The following is an 18,871-nucleotide window of genomic DNA, read 5'->3' as shown; positions in this document are numbered from 1 at the left end:
ACTCCCTTCCTCATCCTTTCTCCACCTCCCATTCTCTTATGTAAAAGAACACCTGCTGCTGAGGCTGATATTTAGGACAAAATCTGTGACTTTCAAGACACTTCTTTCTGTCTTGTTTCCTGAAGTAAATAATTTCTTGACCAAGAATTTTGTAGGTGCTTCCCACTAGAATGTAAGAGCCTTGTCCTTACCTAGAACCAGCACAGAGAGCAGGAAGAGGAATGAAAATTCTTATTTTCAGGGTTTTTTTTGGTGTTACTACAGGCAATGTGAATCACATTATACCTTTGTGCCTGCACCTAAGAAAACACAAAATGGAGAGTCATGAGAGCCCTCACTAGTTACCTGCTTTTGTGTCTGAGAAAATAGTTAAGGAACTATAAAAGTAGCCAGTGGATGTGTTTAGCTACAACTCCTTGCTGGACAAGAGGTTTACATACTGGCCACAGAGTAGTGGAGTTCTGGCCATAGCAGGAAATTGTCTTCAATGGCAAGGTCTTATGGTGAGCTCCTCTTCAGAGGTGCTTTGTGCCTGAGGAAGTCAGATACCTGCTTTGGAAAAGCCCAAAGAAAAGCTGCTCACCTGCAGCAAAATGGGGGACAAATGGTGAATACATGGCTGTGTCCCAGCTGCCTCATAAGCCTCTAGCAAGGACTTCAGGAGATGGAAAGGTTTGTAGCATTTAAGTCTAAAAAGTGGCCAGTACAGGTTAGGACTCAGTTTGCCACCAGCAGGACTCTGCCCAGCCTCCCCTTAGGCTGCACAACAAAGTCCAGCTGCCTTTCTTCTCTTCAGAGGGATGAAATTCCCCCACCTCTGCCACCAAACCCACTGTTCAGCTGTCACAAAGAAGTGGCAATGGGCCATAGCAGCAATGATCTGGCTGCTCATGTCACCTTTTCCTCTGCTCAGCCCAGCAGGGATTGGTCCCTGCCATGCATTTGCTGAGGCTGGAGCCAGCCCAGTTGTGCTGCAGCAACCAAAACATTATTTGGGCAGATAAGGGACTGAGGCATCGAGGCTGTGGTGACGTCTGAAGGCAGAAAAGGCAAACAAGGAGTGCTGTGAGTGGCAGAACTGAGCGTGGCTGGGAACGGCGCTGCGGCTGACGGGTTTGATAACTAAATTACACCAGAGGCTGCGGCGTGAGATCACCCTTAATAGACAGCTGAGGATTCGCCTGTCACTCACAGTTTCTCTGCCACTGTGTGGATTTTAAGATGTCTGGCAAGCTGCAAAGTGAAATGCTTCCCCAGATGTAAGGCACCCATAGCAGAAACTCTCTTGCTGGCTGGGGATGCTGGTAGCATCTTTCCTCTGCTGCTAGAAGAATGTATAAAAATGTGATCTTTATTTTTAATTTTTTTTTCCACTCCTGTGTAAAATTTGCAGCTAGTTGTGTATTCAAAATTCACTGGGGGAACTAAAATCCAGATATATCTACACACATTCCTCTCCAAAGCCTTTTCTCCTTAGGAAAATATACTAACATTTAGGTTTATTCTTATCTGTAGAGGTGTTTGGAGAATGGTGAGCCTGAACACAAATCCTTGCACAGCCTCAGCTGGAAATAGAGCTTGGATCTGCCAATTCCCCATCAAATTCCCATCACTGCCACTTGCAGTGGGAGCAGAGCCCTAGCATATGTTTGTGAAATGTGAAAAACTGGAAAAACATTGACAGCTAGAGTTTAAATAGTTCAGGGAGGAGAGTCAGCAGTCCTATCTGGGACTGTGCACACAGCGAGGAGAGCATGTCACAGCCCAGAGCTTCTCCACCCCAACTCCACAAATTTAGAACCATCCTCAAAAATAGCCAGGGAACAACGTATAATTGGTTTCACAGACAACACATTCTCATGCTGTGATTTATTTCGTAACGTCTAGTGAGTGTCATCACGCCACACTCAGAGCCTCGGTGCTGGCACTCAGAGAGGGCCCAGAGAATGAAAATTACCATCTTCCCTGATGAATCACCGCTTTGAAAATTCACCCTTGTGAGAATCCTGTGACTATTTGGAAAAAAAAAAATAATTATGTTACAAGCACGTCTATCACTCATGTAATTATCCCTTTCTAGGTTTGATGTGGACAGGGCAGCATTCCTTAAAGCACCATAAACCGGCCAGGACCAATGATGGCCTCAGAAACCAAGTGGAGAAGTTCTCACAATTAAGGTGGGGAAATGAGGACAGCTATGGTCAGGCACATAAATACACAGAAAGGCAGCTCTGTGTGCACACTGTGGGCTCTGGGACTGAGACAACACCTCCTGCTCTGACCTTGGACTAAAGAGCTGCCTGCAGCATGAGGGCTACAGGCGCCTTAGTGCTTCTCAGCCTGCTGCTGCTCTCTTTCTTCTTGGGTAAGTGATCTTTTCCCTAGCCTAAAAAAGAAAAACAAACACCAAAACCTCTCCTGACAACAAATTCTGGAGAGTCTTGATCACCGGCTGACAGGCTTGAAGATAAAGCTGAGCAAGTAGAAAATATCTGCAGGACTTGCTCACTCATGTGACATATTTCCACTTCTCTTGTGCCTCTGCAGTGGATAATGTACTGGAGGTGTCACTGGGAGACAGAGCGAGAAAATTCTGAGCATTTCTTCAGCAAATATACCAAAGCAGAATGTAATTATGAATTTTTGGTGCAAATGTTCACTGGAGAGTTTTGCTGAACCAGTTAGAGAAGAAACTCGCTCACCTCCAGGTCATCTGCTCATGTTTTGATCCTAAGCATCCTGGTATTTGGTGTTTTCCTTGGAGATGTGGAGACGTAATTAGATGAAAGTTTCAGCTTTCGTTGATGTTGCAGAGAAAAGCTTGAAAATTAAATTCAAATGTCCTCAAGGAGTCAGAACAAAGAGGGCAAATTAAAAGGATCCAGCAACTATTTATCTGGAGATTTACACATCTCTGTGATGATGTGGGGAAGCTGAGTGATGATTTTTGAATATATAGATCATGTCAATGTTATCACTTGCTTGAGTCCAGCTGACCCAGCTCTGCAAGGTGTGTGGAAACAGTTATTGAAGAATATGTGGAACAAGAGTTATTTATACTTGTTTTTCTGTGAATAATTTGAATAAAGAAGTCACTTGAGAAAATGGCACACTGTGCATGGAGAAGAGGTGAATTGCTTCGTACATATTATTCATTATGAAATATTCATCTGTCTCTAATTGAGTCTTAATTGGGACTGGGTTCCATCAGAAGGCTGATTCTTCCTTCCAAGGCCAGGCAAAATAGCAGCAAACTCTGTGATCTCCTGAAAAATAAACAGATGTCAAGAGGCATCATCCCAAATTCTTCTGTAGTTGCATGTAATATTTATAAAAACTATTTAATGAGCTGTTTTGTAAATAATCTGCAGATAGCCACAGCAGTGCCTTCAACATTAAGGCAGCCCAGCCAAAACCAAGGACAGGGTAAACGTGCCAGCACCAGGAAAAAACACCAAAGGACAACAGAAATAGCAAAAGAAGTAGGAGGGGTTGATGGATGAGGGTGGACCTGACTGAGGGCTGGGTGGGATTTCCACTGGGGAGGGATGAGTGTAGGACAGGATCTTTCCACCTGCTGCCCAGAGCCAGCTGAGCACCAGCAGAGCTGGCAGTGCCCCTGTGAGCAGCAGGCACAGCCTCACCAAATTCTGGGTGTTTGTCCCACTCTGCTGTGACCCAGATCCTCAGAGCTGCATTCAACCCACCCTGGAGTGTCAGGCTCCCCGCTTTGAGACACGACAGGGTCGTCCCGTTTCACAGCTCTGACTCAACCTACACGCCTGCCTGCTGGCTTTGTCAGGAAGAAACATCAAGAGCATGGACTGATTGTGGTTGCAGAGGGGATTTTTGTGCTGGTTCTGACCGGTGCTGCCTGTTCTGCTCTCTGTCACCCCGTGACGTCTCTCTGTATCTCACCTGGGAGGGTGTCTGGGCTGTGCTGAGCATGGCTTGAACCCAACCACAGGATCTCCTTCTCCTTGGTCCCCTCCTGACAGCAGCACCAGCCACTTGCACTGCCCAGAGGTGCAGGAGCCTCGAAGCCAACGTGGGTTTAAAATCTTTGAAATCTCTGGGAGCACAGTTCCACATCCGATATTCCCCGGGAGTGGCTGCCTTCCAGGAGATTGGGTTGTGTGGCTGAGGTGTAGTTAGCAGCTGAATGAATGATTGCATGGTATTTTAGTCTCATTTTTCAAAACAGGAAAATACTGAAAAGCATTTCAGATAATGTATTTCCTGCCCCCTCTTCCCCTGTGAGGGATGACGGAGTAGGAAAAACCTGGAGTGTGTTTCACTGTAGTTTGCATAAAATGTTTGCAAATGTAGCTCAGACTTTATCAGAAAGCAGTGCTGACGTGTAAAATCTGTCTGGTTTTTATTTGCTTTTTTTTTTCTTTTTTCTTTTAGTTCCAGATGTAGCAGGTCAAGAGATTGAAGAGGTTAGTGCTGCTGTTTCTGCTTGCTGAATCTGCATTTAATAGAACCCTGGAATCATTACTGTTGGAAAAGACCTCCAAGATCATCGAACCCAACCTTTGACTGATCATCACTTTGTCAACTAAAACATAGCACTGAGTGCCACATCCAGTCATGGCGTTTCCCCTTGGAGGAATGTTTTATAACAAAATCTTGGTGCTGGGTAAACAGTTTTTAATGTCTGCTGGGAGCAGGTGGGTCATTCCAAGGATTCCCAGTGCTGGGGAATTTCACATTTCACTGCTACCTTGGGGATGTTGTGTGGCCACGTTAGCAGGTAGAGCAGGGAAATAAATGGTTGATTTAGCAAATGTTTATGTGCTGCACCACTTTTGACTTGCCTTCACTATCCAATCTTCTCAAAAGCAAATGGATTATTGAGTGTTCTCTTCCCTCAAATTTAGTTAATCCCTAGGATTTGTAGAGAGACAAAATACCTGTACAGTTCCTGGGCATATTTTTTAATTCCCCGGGGAATTTTCCGATGGTTTTCCCCTCCTTCCCCTGGGAAAGCAGGAGCTCAGCAAGCACCAAACTGAGCGCGGGGTTTCGCAAGACAGCTGAAGTCATGCAGCAGGGAGGTAGCTCAGCTCCAAGTGCCTGACAGAGCATCAGTGCTGACTCCTCTCCTGCATGCCTAGGCTAATCTGCTCCTGTTGTTGGGAGATCAAGACTTCTCCCAGGTGACTACAATTTCCCTCCTCAATCATGGAGCCAAAATTCTCCTGAAGCGCCGCTTCTGCTCATTTCCAAGAGAGATTTTTCTGTCACAAAATAGGCAGTGTCAGCACTTGTCAGAAAAAGCACTACATTAATAACCTTGGGTCCAATTTGGAAAGTGAAACAAAGAGTTTGGGGGTCCAGAAAGGGATTTTGTTTTTTTATTTTATTATTCCTTGTGCAGATTTGTAGAGAGTTCATAAACAGAAGCGTGTACTGCACGAGGGAGTCCAACCCTCACTGCGGCACGGACGGCGTCACCTATGGGAACAAGTGTGCCTTCTGCAAGGCAGTGCTGTAAGTGACGCTGGGGGGCTGAAACAGCTGCCTTTGCCTTCATTTCCATGGATCCTTCATGGTGGGGAAGCCCTGTATCCAGGCTGCTCCTCCTGTATGGACCAGCCTCTGAGCCCTGCCAAGCGGAATGTTTCCTCCTTGGAGCAGAGCTGTGTGACTACGAGTTAATTTTAATTCATTTCTGGGCGTTGCAGGCTGCTGGTTGCCATGCTGAGAGGCAGCACAGGGCCTGGGAAGCAAATGCATCCTGCCTGTACCTTCAGCAAGCACTAAATTGATGCACAATTCCCACTATGTGCCACAGGCTGCAGCTCTCACTGCCCACACTCCTAGGTACTGAGAAGTGCCTGGAGGAATGTGGGAGCTGAGCCATGCCAAGTTATTCCTGAAAAGTCTGAATGAACTTTGTGGAACTAGACACAAGATCTCAGAGGAAGAACAGGATGTCTCTCCTTCTCCTGAGCTCTGTCACCTTTTAAAGGAGATGCAATAGGAGCCATCCCTGATGGATGGAATGTGCTTGCAAAATGTTTTTGCATTAGCAATCCTTAAATTTAGTGTGCAGCCAAGGCTGCCTTATCCTAGGGCAAATGAGAGAAGGATGAGGAGAGGAGAAAATGTCTGGGTGTTCCTCGTGAGGTACCAGGGACATACCCTGGCACGAGTCAGGCCTGCTGGGATGGATGAGCTCTGTCCCACACTGCTGTGTGTGTCATTTGCTGCTTGGTCTAAGTCTCTCTCCCTCCTTTTACAGGAGAAGTGGAGGGAAAATAAGATTGAAGCACCTGGGGAAATGCTGAGTCCTCCGTGGCCGAGCAGCAGGAGCTGAGTCGCAGCGCACACGGGAGCAGCCTGTCCTCCCTCTGCTCAATAAAATAAAACTCAGCACGACTCCTTGGCTGGATTCTTTTTTCCATAAGACCCAGAAAAAAGCTTTGATCTGTGGCTGGTGGTGTCTCTGGAACCTGAGCTGACCACCTGTGTGTGTTTTAGAGTCTCTGTGTTCCGGCCTGAGCACTGGAGAAAGAGTCAGGAGACTCTTCTGTTGTTCCCAGAGTTGTTTATTTTATCTAATCTGAAAGTTCTTTCCCTGACCAGCCCAGGTCCGTTCAGCAGCTCAGCCCCAGGCACTGCCCACCCCTGAGGTGGGATTATCTTTTTATACTATAAACTACATAAACATTATTTACAATTATCTCCCAATACCTATCACTTATATTGTACAGTCTGGTTCTGCTCTAAACCAATATAAAAGTGCCAACATCACCTAAAAGATGGATCCCAAGAAGAAGGAGAAAGAAGGACAGAACATGCCCAAATTCCTCCATCTTGACCCCAGAGCCTTATTAGAAACAATCTCAAAAACCTACTTTTTCACCTTATAATAATCTAACTTACACTCTGCTTATTTTTTGTGACTTGTAACTCTTCATGTAAGTGTGGTAGTTTTTCCCAGGGAGAGAAATCAAAGGCATGGGGTTCAGGGCACTGTGCCAAGGCTCCTGAGCCCCTGCCTGGGTCTCTCAAACCATCCATGGTATCCAGAGGGATGTTTTGTGTTCCCACATTGATCCAGCCATGCTGGAACCTGATGTGTGCCTTTGCTCTGCTCTGCTGTTGCATCACTCTCCTCCTCCCAGGAACAAAAGCGATTCCCTGGGCTGTGTCCTCCTGCTCTGCCAGCCACAGCTCCTCTGTCCCATCCTGCCTGGCAAATTGGCACAGCCAAAAGCTGCTCCTGCTCGTGGGCTCCTGCCCAGCTCTGCCCATGCCAGGGGGTGGGTGACAGCAGCAGCCTTGTTCCCTTGCCAGCCTCCATAGCCCTGCTCTTCCCTCTCGGGGTTATTGTGGGAGGGTGACGGGAGAGCTGATGAGCAGCGTGACTGCAGATGCCTCATCTCCTTTGGAAAGCACAGACAAGCAAGCTGAGGGTAGGGAATATTGCTCCATTTAAGCCTGCACCCAGAAGATGGCAGGTGGAGGCTGGTTTAGGCAGAAGCTGCCGGGCTCTTCTTCCCAAATCAGTTCTTTTTCCTTCTTTTCTCTTAGGGAACGCTTTGTCTTGAAAACTGTGAACTCACCAGCATTGCTTTCCTGCTGCCAAGTGGCTTCTCATGCTAATAAAATTATATTTAGAAGAGTGCCAGATTGTATAAATTGTCAATAATTTAAAAAAAAAATATTCCCTGGAGCAGAAGAGCTGTGGGCCTACTCTCCCCTTCTCCAGGATAAATTTTCTCTGAATCATATGCAGACCTTAATTTTCTAGGCACATGTTTGCATTTATTTACAATTTTTAATACACATAAACTTCATTCCTTTCTTCACTTTTCACACTGCTGCCCTCTCTCTTCTTCACTCTGGCTGACAAATCCCTCTTTGTGCAAACACAAGAAAAGTGATTTTACAGTCTGTCCTCTTTCACTGTGCAGAACTCTCACAGGGAAATACTTGTGGCATCCTCTTGTTAAAACATTGGCAGTAGATCAATGGGACAGCAGCTCCTTCATGTTAAACACTTAACTTTCAAAGGGAGCTTTAGATTTATCATGAGCCTCAGGGGTCAACATCTTTTGCAAGCACGTAAATGCTGAGCACCTAAACCTCTGGACCTTGTTTGGACAGAACTTGAGCGTTTGCCTCTCATGCCACAATCCCAGCTTTGAACTCAACTGGGGCACAATGCCTAAGAAGAGAGGCCTCAGCACACCTAATACCAGCTTCTCCCCTGGTAATCCACATAACCCAATTCTGGCAAATCCTTTGTCATTTGGTAACTTCCCAGGCAGCCAGCCAGTGGTTGAGCTGCACAGGCAAAGCTTTGTGTTGGAGCTGCTTTGGAGCTTCTCTCAGACCAGCTGCCTTTGATCCTGATGCTTTTCCCATCCCAGCCTTGTGGATTCTTGCAAAATCTGCCACCTCTCCTTTGAAGCAGACCAACCCTCCCTGTGGCCCAGTTGTGCAGCCTGGCTCTGGTTTGGTTTTCAATTCAGATGTTATGGTACTAAACTCAGCAGGACATCCAGAGCATGGGCAGGACTGAGGGGAGCAAGAGGCACAAATGGTCATGAGGAACACATTGGGGAAGTGCCCTTCCTTATGAATCCTCCAGCCTGGAGCAGGATAACCTCCACAACTTCCACTGCAGTTATCCTGTGATGATCCTGTTACACTGTGTGGTGCTGGACCAGCACAGTGTTCAGATGACAGGAACAAAAAGACCCCATTTTAAAGATGGAAAATGACATTTTAATGAGAGAAGGGAAATGGGGCATCTTTTAGCCTAAGATGGCCCTCAGTGACTCCAAAATTCTCACAGCATATTGCCATATCTAATCCTTTTAAATCTGGAGGCTGAGATAACAAGGACAGATCACAACGACAAGGAAAGAAATTGCAGAAGTTTCCTGTTTAATTACCATCATGTACTTTGTTTTTTCAGAGAAACTATCAAATAAAACATCTTCATACCTCATAGATCCAACTACCATCTCCTCCACCTGTGCCAGGGTGGAAATCAAAACTTCAGCCACTGTTTTTTCCTTGGTTTTCTTCCTACACCTTTTAAGTTGTGTTGGGTTTGGGTTGTTTTGTTGAGTTGTTTTTTTTGGGTTTTTTTTGACAGCTTTGGAAGGTGAGTGAGTCATGATACATTTGAGATCTCTCTTAGGTAACAGGAGCATCTTCACAGCTCTCTGTCTCCCTGGGAGGAAGGGCAGAGGCTGGGGTGGGAGCCTCCCCTTGCAGTGGAATGAGGGCCAGGCTCTCCCCACACCTCACCAGTTAAATTACAGTCCCCTCACCAGTTAAAATACAATCAGAATGAAATCTGTGCATGGTCTCACTGCGAGGGAGCCACTGCTCAGAGCTGAGCACCCTGCAGTGACCATGCCCATGGCAAAGGGAAGGAGGTTGTTTCCCTCTCACAGCTTCACTGCTGGTGATGCAGCTGATCCTTTATTGTGTCCAGGCTCTTGGCCCATTTAATTGTGAGCTCAACTGCTTCCTCCTCCTCCCCCAGCTCAGGCACGTGTCACTGTCACAACTCACTTGAATCCTTTGTCCTACTTTTTTCCCTTGACACTCACAGTGTTTGACAAGGCTTTTCAAGCTGCCATGGGATGGATGATCCCAGGGTGGTGGTACTGACTGCAGGGCTCCCACAGCCAGGCTGGGGAGGAAGCTCCAGACTTGGTTATCATTCCAGTTCACCCTCTTTTCCCAAAGAGAAGCAGGCTGGATCAGCTGGGAAGGGACTTTGGTCCAACCTCCTGCTCATGGCAGGGTTAGTGCTGAGATCTTACCAGGTTTCTCAGGGCTTTACCCAATTTAGCACTGAGAGCCCACAAAAGTGGGCAATCCCCTTTGGCTGTCACTATGGGAGAGAATTTTTTCCTTGTGTATCCAATTTCAGCATCTTTTCTTTCAGCTGTCTCATCTCCAAACCAGGTACCACCATGAGGAGTCTGAATCCTGCTCAGGAACCTTTTTTACTGGTCATTGCTTTTATATCCCCTGGAATCTTTTTCTCATCAGGCTCCCTCTGTTTCCCTTTACCAATAAGTGCTCCAGCCCCAACACTCTTGGTGGTTTTCCACTTCAATTTTCCAATGCCTTTCTAATTTTGGGGGCAGGACCCAAAGCTGAATAGTGGAGGGGATTCTGAGCCATGGGGCTGGGAGAAGGATTGCTCAGGTGGAGAGCTGCAGGAGGGTTTCAGGGCACTGAAAAGATGTGGATGGTGACATTTGCAGGGAGAATGTCAGAGTGTGTTTGGTTCCTTATGGATTAGAGAACAGCTGAGAGTGCCCCAGGGTGAAAGGGCTGCCAGATGTTGGGAATCAGCCAACAGCTCCCTCCATCCCAATCACAGCTCAAGGGCCTAAACAGGAGCCCAGGGGAGGGATTTGTTAGCTTTCATGGACTACAAAGCAAAGAGAAGGTGAGGAGTTTGTTTAGCGGTGTGACTGTTGGTGTTTGTTTTTTGGGAGTTGGTGGGAGTTTTGTGGGTTTGTTGCTTGCCTTTGTGGGTGGGCTGTTTGTGTTTTTTCCCCTGAAATAAACAGTGTAGTTTAGGAGCTTCTCACAGGAGCATCTGCAGTAATTGTGTGGGGTGCAGGTGTCCTATAAGGCAGCTCTGAAAACACTGGGGAAGGCTTAGAAAATGTGGAAGACAAGGATTGCCCCAACAGAGAAAGTAAGAATGGGGGAGGAATAAGATTTCCCCCTACAGAAAAGCTGGCATCACAGGAAGAGCTGCTTGTCTCAAACCTCCAAATGAGGTGATGCTTCAAGGCATCTCTTTGGCTTTGTCACTCATGGGACAATGAGGGACAAGGACTTCAAGAAAAAGGGCAGTTCCTCAGGATTCTGGAGACAGCAGGGCTTTGGCAGAGCTTCCATCAGGAGCTGAAGGATAAGGTCAAAACTGAGCTTCTGCTGGGGCACAGGGATGCCCTTCACCCTTTGAAGCTAAAATTGCTCAGTTAATTGTGAGTGAACAGAAATGTTGTTGTCATGGCCTGGCTCTGACACTTCTGGCCTTGCCAAGGAATGTTGTGCCTTTCTTTGGCAGGGTGATTTTGGGGAGTCACCTGTGCTAAAGCCAGCACTGCCTGGGAGCTGATGGAAACACATCCTCTGTTTCTGTGCCCTAAATCCTGATGCACAGTCCCACCAGGCCAGAGGGGGCTCTGATTCTGTCAGATTGTGGTGATGATCCATTAGAAAGGAGCCAGGAGAGCTGCAGAAGGTCACCTGTGCCCTTCCCTGTTGGAACCCTGGAGCCTGGGAGTTCTGAGCTTTCTGTGATTTCTGACACTGACCCCCAGGAGAACACTGCTTTGGGCTTGGGGCCTTGAGAGGGCTCAAAATTTGAGTGATGGAGTTAAAATCACTGGTGTGTAGTTAAATAGAAGTGTGTGATTTCACATGGTGAAGGGCTTGGAATTTGGGGTTTTAGAATATAACAATGGGTATGGGACAAGATGGAGGTTTTTGGATTTTGTCTCTGTCTTCTTCCTTCTTCATGATTTCAGGTGGTAATTTTTGGTTGGATAGAAAGTACTGCAGTGCAGGTCACAGGTGTTTGGTCATTGGGTCAAAAGTATAAATAAGAGAGATGTTAGCTCTTAATGGCATAGTTAGCCTTTAAAAGACTTTGTAACCAGCTAAATTCACCTGCATTTTCTCACTTTTGGCTTGATAGCTAGAAGTGCTGAAGAGCTCCCTGTACTTTAATAAATTTATTTAATAAACGGCCAAGTCTGAACAAGAAATCTGCGCATTGAGCATTCAATCCTGACCCTGAGGGGAGGCAGAAGATAAAAGCAAATCTCTTCCAGGAGTTCCCTGTCCCCGGGATGCGCCGTTCCCGGGCATTGGGCTCCCTCTGGTGACCACGGGCTCTGCTCCTGCTGCACAGGAACCCAAAATCCTCCATTTGTGCCACCTTTGGGACAAGGTCAGCCCCTCAAAAATGAGCAAAATGCAATTTTAGTGGTGCTAAGGCTCTGCTCGGGCAGGATCCATCACCTCCCATAAAGCTCAGGCAAAGGGCACAGGGGTAAAAGTTTCTTGGTTTGGGAGTGCTCAGTCCCTTCTCTTCCCACAGGGCGTGGATCACCTCTGCTGCACACGCTGCAGGAAGAAGTTTGGGGACAGAAAAATGCAGCTGGGGTGAGCTGGGCTTTGTACTTTGTGATTTGGGGAATGATTTTGGTTACTGTGCCAGGTGCAAGCACAGAGATTTAGTGCTGGGACTCTGAGCATGGCACCTTTGCTGCACTTCTCACTGAACTCACCTGAGCCTTGGGCTCTGCCTCTGTGGAGGATTTCCCCCCTGAGAAGAGAGACACAGGAGTGCCTGCTCCTGGATCCAGCAGCTGTGGGACAGCATCTGTGTGACCCCTGCACCCCAGCAGGGTCCCAGGGACCATCAGCTGCTCAGGGTGTGCTGCTCTTTGCTGTCCTGTCCCGGTGGCATCTCCAGGTCCTGCTGATCCCTTGGAATGGTCCAGGCTGGCGTGGGCAGGCTGCAGTACTGCCAATGGACACTGGATGCTGCCACAGACTGGGTGCCTTTATCCCTTTATCGTGTCTCTTCTGTGCAGTTCTGGCACAGGCTGAGATCCGTGAAATGTTGGGTTGGTTTTTCGTGGGTTTTTTTGGTTGTTGTTGTTGGTGGTTTTTTTGTTTGTTCTTTGTTCTGTTTTGCTTTTTTGTTTGGGTTTTTTTTTGTTTCTGTTTTTAATTTTGTTTTGTTTTGGGGGATTTTGTTTGGCGTTTTTTATTGTTTTTTTGTTTGTTCATTTATTTTGTGTTGTTTTGGGGGGGTTTTGTTGTTGTTTTGGGTGTTTTTTGTTTTTGTTTTTTCCCTCCTTTTATAAAGCCCCAGCTCAGCTCCTGGGCAGTGGTGAAACCTAACTTCTACTTGCTGAAATAGATATGTATTTGTATATACACTTATATACACTAATTTGAGGTCAAACATGACTCAAGAAGTAGGCTGAGAAAACTTGGTGGCAGAAAAGAAAACCTGTTTGCAAAATCAGCATGCTGTTGTATGGGAGAGGACAAACAACTCCAGTGGATTAAACCCCAGGCTCTGTTTTGTTTGCAATTCTGATCAGCTCTGGGACACGTCCTGCAAATGTTGCTCTGGTAGCTCCTGGAGTCTGGCAGATGTCAGATATTTAGACAGTGATTCTTCTTGCCAAGCTCTGATTTGTGCTGTTTTAACCCTAATTTCTGCTTTCACAGGGCTCTTCTCCTCCACACTCAGCTTTGACCATCAAACCTCCCCTCCCCTCAAAAGCTGCTCTGTGCTGTTGGGACAGGAGGGAGGATGAGGTGTGATTTAGGGATGAGCCTTAACCCTGCCCTCAGCAAATGGACAGTGCTTGGCTTTGTGAAAATTGAAGAGAAAAGCACTTGAGCTTCCCAGCTGTGCCATGGCTTTATTGCTTTGTGGGTGCTGGCAAGGTGATGAAATATGAGAGCCACGCTTTTCCTGTGAGATTCGTGTTTAAAATGAGAGAATGTGCAGTTCAGGGACTGCTGTGGGGTCATGGGAGGATGTCTGGGGTAAAGGAGCAGCCTCATGGTAAAGCTGTGCCAGCAGGAAGGAAAACTGGGCTCTTGGGGCAGTGGGAGGTTCTTTATACCCTCAGGGGCACTGCTGACCCCAAAGGGGATTCTTGGATTCTCTGTGTTGTGGGTTGGCCAAGGTGAGTGCACTCAGCACTGAGCCTGAGAATCAAAATGAGCAAAAACTTTCCTTAAGATCAGCCTGAGTGGTTCTGTAGCTTTTCCCCAGCAATTGGAGGTCCCTGACAGCAGGAGTGGGGATGGAAGCAGAGATGTGGCAGTGGGAGCTGGGTGCCCAGGGCTGTGCTGTGGGACAGGAGTGTGGCTGTGGAGCACCTGCAGATTCCCCTCCAGCCTTGCCCTGCTGCTTTTGGGGCACATCTGTTGCTGTCTTGAGAAAATCCTCTTGTACCCACGTTCCATTGTGATTTAGGAATAGGGGAGCACTGAGCCAGGGGCTGAGGGAATGTTTGGGGTGAGCACACCTCATGCTAGGTCCTGGCAGGGCTGGAGAGGGTTTGGAGCACCCTGCCCCTGCTGTCCCTGCCAGGTGACATCAGGTCACTCTGGGCTGTCTCCTGCCCCTGTAAAGCTGCTGCCATCCAGCTGTCACCTCCTAATTGGTTCTGGCAGCAGCTTGAGCTGAAAAGCTCCTGTCTGGTTTCCTTCCAGACTTTAGAACAGGGCTTGTCCCATTGCTGTCCTGAGGCTTCTGCTCACCCTTCTGGAAAGGCAATGCAGGAGAGGGTGTAAAATTCATCTGGCTCATGTGAAAGATGGACCAGTGCTGGAAACTCTGCCCTTGAGTCTCCATCTGCCCTCCTTGCTGCCTGAATAGTCTGACAACTTAGCAAGTGTAGTTACTGCTCTTGGCTTGATTCAAGTTTCTCTGGAGAACACACTGTGACTTACTTTCCTTCCCCACTTTCTGGAACTGTGCCCTGTGCTTGACTGAGTCAGGGGATCTGTAATTATCTGTGGTGCCTACATTTCCATTAAGGGGTTTTATATGTTAATCTCTCAAGATTTAGTGCTCATTTTGGGGTTTTCATCTTGCTGGCTGCCCATAACCTCTTAGTGTGAGGTGCTGGGTTAACTGCAGGGCCAGCAGAGATGCTGCAGGCATTTCTCCCTAATTCACCCTTATCCCTGATCCCAGCACCCAGCTGAGGCTCCTGGACCAGCAGGGAGCTGTGGGGCTCCCAACACACCTTTCCAAGCATCACAGGGCAATGAACATCTCTGCATCAGTGGTCTAAGTTTAAATAGACACCTGTTTTGTAGCATCTCTCAGTCTAAAACCAGGCAAACTGTCATAAACGTGGTCAGGGCTGCTGGGCTGAGTGAAGGACAAGCTGTAAACTCATCAGTGACAATGCTGTCATCTCAACTCCATAAAACTGAATGTTATGTGATTTACTAGTTGCTGAACTATATCTACCTAAATTTTTTTAAAGTGGAAATGCACACACAAAACACAATTTTTCAATTCTGTTTAAAGAAGTCAGAAATTTCAATTATTTGCCGTTTTCTTTCAGAGGCAGCTACTCACTAAATCCAAACCAAAGAAGCTTAACAGCTTCTGAATGTGTTTATCTCAACTAATTTACTATTTGTGGGAATGCAGATTGCCTAGGTGTAATTACAAACCCTCTGTATCTGAAGCTCAGAATTTCCTTCAAGTGTAAGACACAAATAATTTTGATTTTAATTTAGTACCATTTGTTATAACAAAGATTTTGCAGCATACCTGTTCTGTCTAGTCACATCTGTAAGGGATTAATCAAATTAAAAAAAAATCCCCCATCACTTTATCATTTTCATCTCTGAGGCAGTTTAATGCACTTAACTTTTCCAAAAATGTGCTCATTTTGGTCCTGATTCAAGAAATATCCATCATTAGGACAGCAGAGGGACCCAGAAGTGCATCAGTTGCAGTTTAAGTGTCTGCTTGAAATTCTGCTCATGTTTCCCCACCAAACTGATGCAGCTTTCACTGCTCACAATTGTCACACACACCCCTGTATGTCATGAAATGTGAACTGAATATAGAAAACTGGATAAACAAGAGTAAGTTTTGCAAAATACAATTCTAGAACCACCTCATTTTGCCCTAGGAACCAGGGTGTCTTAGGAAGCTTTACTAGAATTTGTTAAATTTACAATATTCTTAGGAAGTTTTACTGGAATTTGTTAAATTTACAATATTATTGCTGTGTCACCATTTGTTTTTTGAGTATGACCCAAACTGGGGGGGAGGAAAGCCTGAAACTTTAACCTGAGGGATGAAGTTGGGTGTTCTTGGCTTGGAGCTGATCAATCATGTACAAAGCTCCTCCAGCCCCTGAGTTATTCCCAGCACAGCACAGTGCCTGCCATGGAGCAGGAGCCCACTGGGCCAATGAAACAGAGATTTAAAGATACAACACACCCACACCAAGAAACTTTTAAGAAGTGTGGGGGGGAAAATCATGGAATATTGAAAACAACAAAGCTGGGAAGGTTTTTACCCCCAGTTTTACTATAAGAACATGCTCAGAAGCAGAACTGTTGAACGAGCTCAGCACTGACACACATTTTTTAATTCATCTGTGAACATTTTCCTCCAATGTGAAACAATTTAAAGAAGTTTATTGACCAGCCTGTGAGCCATCATTCATGCCCAGCTGTCTGGCCCTGCACTCTGTGCTCCAGAAGGAGCATGACAGATCCAACTCAAAATCCAGGGCTTGATCCTGCAGCAGCTGGAACAGGCTGGAGATGAAAAGCCCAATCAGATCTGAAGGTTGAGAGAATTGACTCAGGAATTTATAGTGAACTATGACTTTTTTGATGCCCTGGTCCTGAGTTTTGCTTTCCTCTCAAGAGCAGCACAAATCGTGAGGAAAAGGTTCCCACTCTTGAATAGAAAATGCTTTAATTAATTTTACTAATTTAGTACTAAAAATCTGATGCAATCTTAGTTTTTCCAAACATCAAGGTCAGAGACTTCTGGGGTGTTGCAGGGGGAGGAGGGGACATCTCTCAGCAGCAGTGACTGTGCAGGCTCTGCTCCAGGTCACCCAGTCCCCTTCCATGCAGGAGCTGCAGCCAAACCTGCTGGGATAAATGATAAAAGCTCCTCTTTTCTGATGTATGAACACCTTGACAAATGGTGGGGTGTGAGCAGAGTGGGTGTGCAATTCCAACTAGGCAGTTTTAAGAAGTAAAATAAAAAAAAAAAAATGCAACAAAAACTTTCAAGGGGTGTTAATGATGCACTTTTTACTGTGCCCAGCACCCCAGCACAGTGCTCTGAGCATTATGCAATTTGAGAACAAGCTCTCTTTGACTTGTACCCATTCTTAACAGAAAATGAATTGGTGGGGAAACCATTTGCCAGGAGAGACACAGAAATTAATGGCATGGCATTGTATGTGACTGTGTGTGGCAAGGACCCAGGCCAAGCTTGGCTCGGGCTCCTGAGGGCTAAATGAGCATCCAAGTGCTCAAAGCAGCATCAAAGGATCTCCAGAGATGAGCAAACTTAATAAATAAGCATAAATAATGAAGCTCAGGGCTGCATGAGAAAGCTCATCAGTATATAAATAGTTCATTTTGAAGTTCTCTATTATCAAACCCCATCAGAAAAGGGCTGATGCATTAAGAGGTTGAGGCTTTGTGTGATTATCAGTGATCTAAAGGATCATGGAGATGGGCTGGGAAAAACAGGTCTAAAGTGATGTGGTGCAGCAGATAAAGCCAGGAGAGCCAAACCTGGCACTGTGAGCCCTCAGAGCTGGTTTTCAGCATTTTCAGGAGAGCCTAACCAGAGCTGTTCACCTGCCATCACGAGGCAGTTCTTGTTGAACCCTTGGGGCTGCTGTTATCTAAACCTTGTCCTTGGTGGTGCAGAGCCCATTCAAAGCAACATTCCCTGGCAGCAAGATATTGCCAATATTGCTCACACAAGAAACTTGTAATGCCTGCAAGATGGCCCTTGTCTTCTCCAGGACAGAGCAGTATTTTTAACATCTACTCCTGTTATTCTTCTCCTCACCATTTTCTTTTCACTGAATTTTTCTGTGTGAATCCCCCTCAGCTAAAGCACTTCATCAGGCACCCTTCACTGTGGGCAGCAGCTGCTAATATCCACTGGTACCTGCCACAACAGCTGTGGTGACAGTGAAATGTCCAAGGATTCTGCCTCTTCATCCAGCATTTCTTGTTTTAACCAGCTTTAATGAATCAGGAAAACTGCGCACTTTTCTTTACCCTCTGAAATACCGTTTTTACATGACCTTTGTCTTATTGGGAGCAAGTACTCAGCACTTCTCCCATCAGTCTTAAATACATCCTGAACAGACAGAGTGGAAAATTGTCTTAAACCCGTTGGCATCCACTTGCTGTCAGTTGAATGTCAAGTCAGGAATAAAAATTGGCAACTAGCTGTGGATTTCACAGTCATGCAGCAGGATTTGTGGGGCTGAATTTGCAGTTCAGTTCCTGGCTTCACTTGTCACTCCATGTACCTCCAGTGATGAGCATTCATTCCACAGTGAGGCATTGGAGTTGTCAGATATCCAGGGCTTACTGAAATAACTTCATTTTGAAATGGGCTGTCTCTTCTGGTCTGGATAATCAGACAGAACAACATACAAAATGTTTGACATGTACTGGGAGCCTGAGACAGTCTCTGACACATGAAAATATTTGGAATAGTTCAGACTTCATTTAATGCTTCTCCAGAGTTCTGCAGAATAGTAAATTATGAGCTCTGTAATTAAGCTGAACACTCCCCCTCTTTAATTATACTTTAATAGTGTTTCTTTTAATAGAGATAGTGAAAGCCTTTAATCAAATACTTCTCAGGCACCTCAATATAATCTAAAAGGAAAGTAAATGTTAGCAGGGAATAAACCTTTAAACTTTGCTGTCCACAGTTATCCTCCAGGTTTAACTACATTTTGGAAATAAAGTAGGTCAAAACTGCCTTTCCTATTGGAGAAACAAAAATCAGCACAGATGTTTTCCTCTGCATTTATGAGCAATAATCATATTGTTGGTGGGGTTAAGGAGAAAACTACCCATTTATCCTTGCAGTTACTGGGGTAGCTTCTCTCTGTGGACTTTTCTGTGAAGGTGCTGAACTCTTTTCTGAACCTGCTGATGCCACTTGCCTCCACAACCAACCATGGTAACAAAATGCAGATTTCTTCCTGCTGCTTTCACCATTTTTAATCCACTCTCCCATCAGTGATCCCTGATTCTTACAGTCATTTGAACATCAGGCTTGTGCTTGCCTTAC

At 46.0% G+C, this 18,871-nt stretch overlaps 1 protein-coding gene across 1 annotated transcript; it reads left to right on the top strand.

Annotated features, from left to right (window-relative positions):
• The first annotated feature begins 2,307 nt into the window (after positions 1-2,307).
• On the top strand, positions 2,308-6,332 carry LOC117003394 (serine protease inhibitor Kazal-type 6-like). The gene is made up of 4 exons (XM_033073305.1): positions 2,308-2,365; positions 4,411-4,442; positions 5,384-5,496; positions 6,251-6,332. The coding sequence occupies exons 1-4, from the start codon at positions 2,308-2,310 to the stop codon at positions 6,294-6,296; spliced, it is 249 nt and encodes an 82-aa protein (XP_032929196.1). The 3' UTR covers positions 6,297-6,332.
• Positions 6,333-18,871: the final 12,539 nt, after the last annotated feature.

This window comes from Catharus ustulatus, chromosome 15, assembly GCF_009819885.2.
Source record: "Catharus ustulatus isolate bCatUst1 chromosome 15, bCatUst1.pri.v2, whole genome shotgun sequence".
In the NCBI taxonomy this organism is placed as follows: domain Eukaryota; kingdom Metazoa; phylum Chordata; class Aves; order Passeriformes; family Turdidae; genus Catharus; species Catharus ustulatus.
The sequence above is the reverse complement of the archived record's forward strand: the minus strand, read 5'-3'. Positions and strand labels throughout refer to the sequence as shown.

Excerpts from the sequence above, each read along its gene's own strand:
- LOC117003394 (XM_033073305.1), top strand. The coding sequence starts at position 2,308 with ATGAGGGCTACAGGCGCCTTAGTGCTTCTCAGCCTGCTGCTGCTCTCT. Across the intron at positions 4,443-5,383 it reads CAGGTCAAGAGATTGAAGAG|ATTTGTAGAGAGTTCATAAA; the intron begins GTTAGTGCTGCT and ends TTCCTTGTGCAG. Across the intron at positions 5,497-6,250 it reads GCCTTCTGCAAGGCAGTGCT|GAGAAGTGGAGGGAAAATAA; the intron begins GTAAGTGACGCT and ends CTCCTTTTACAG.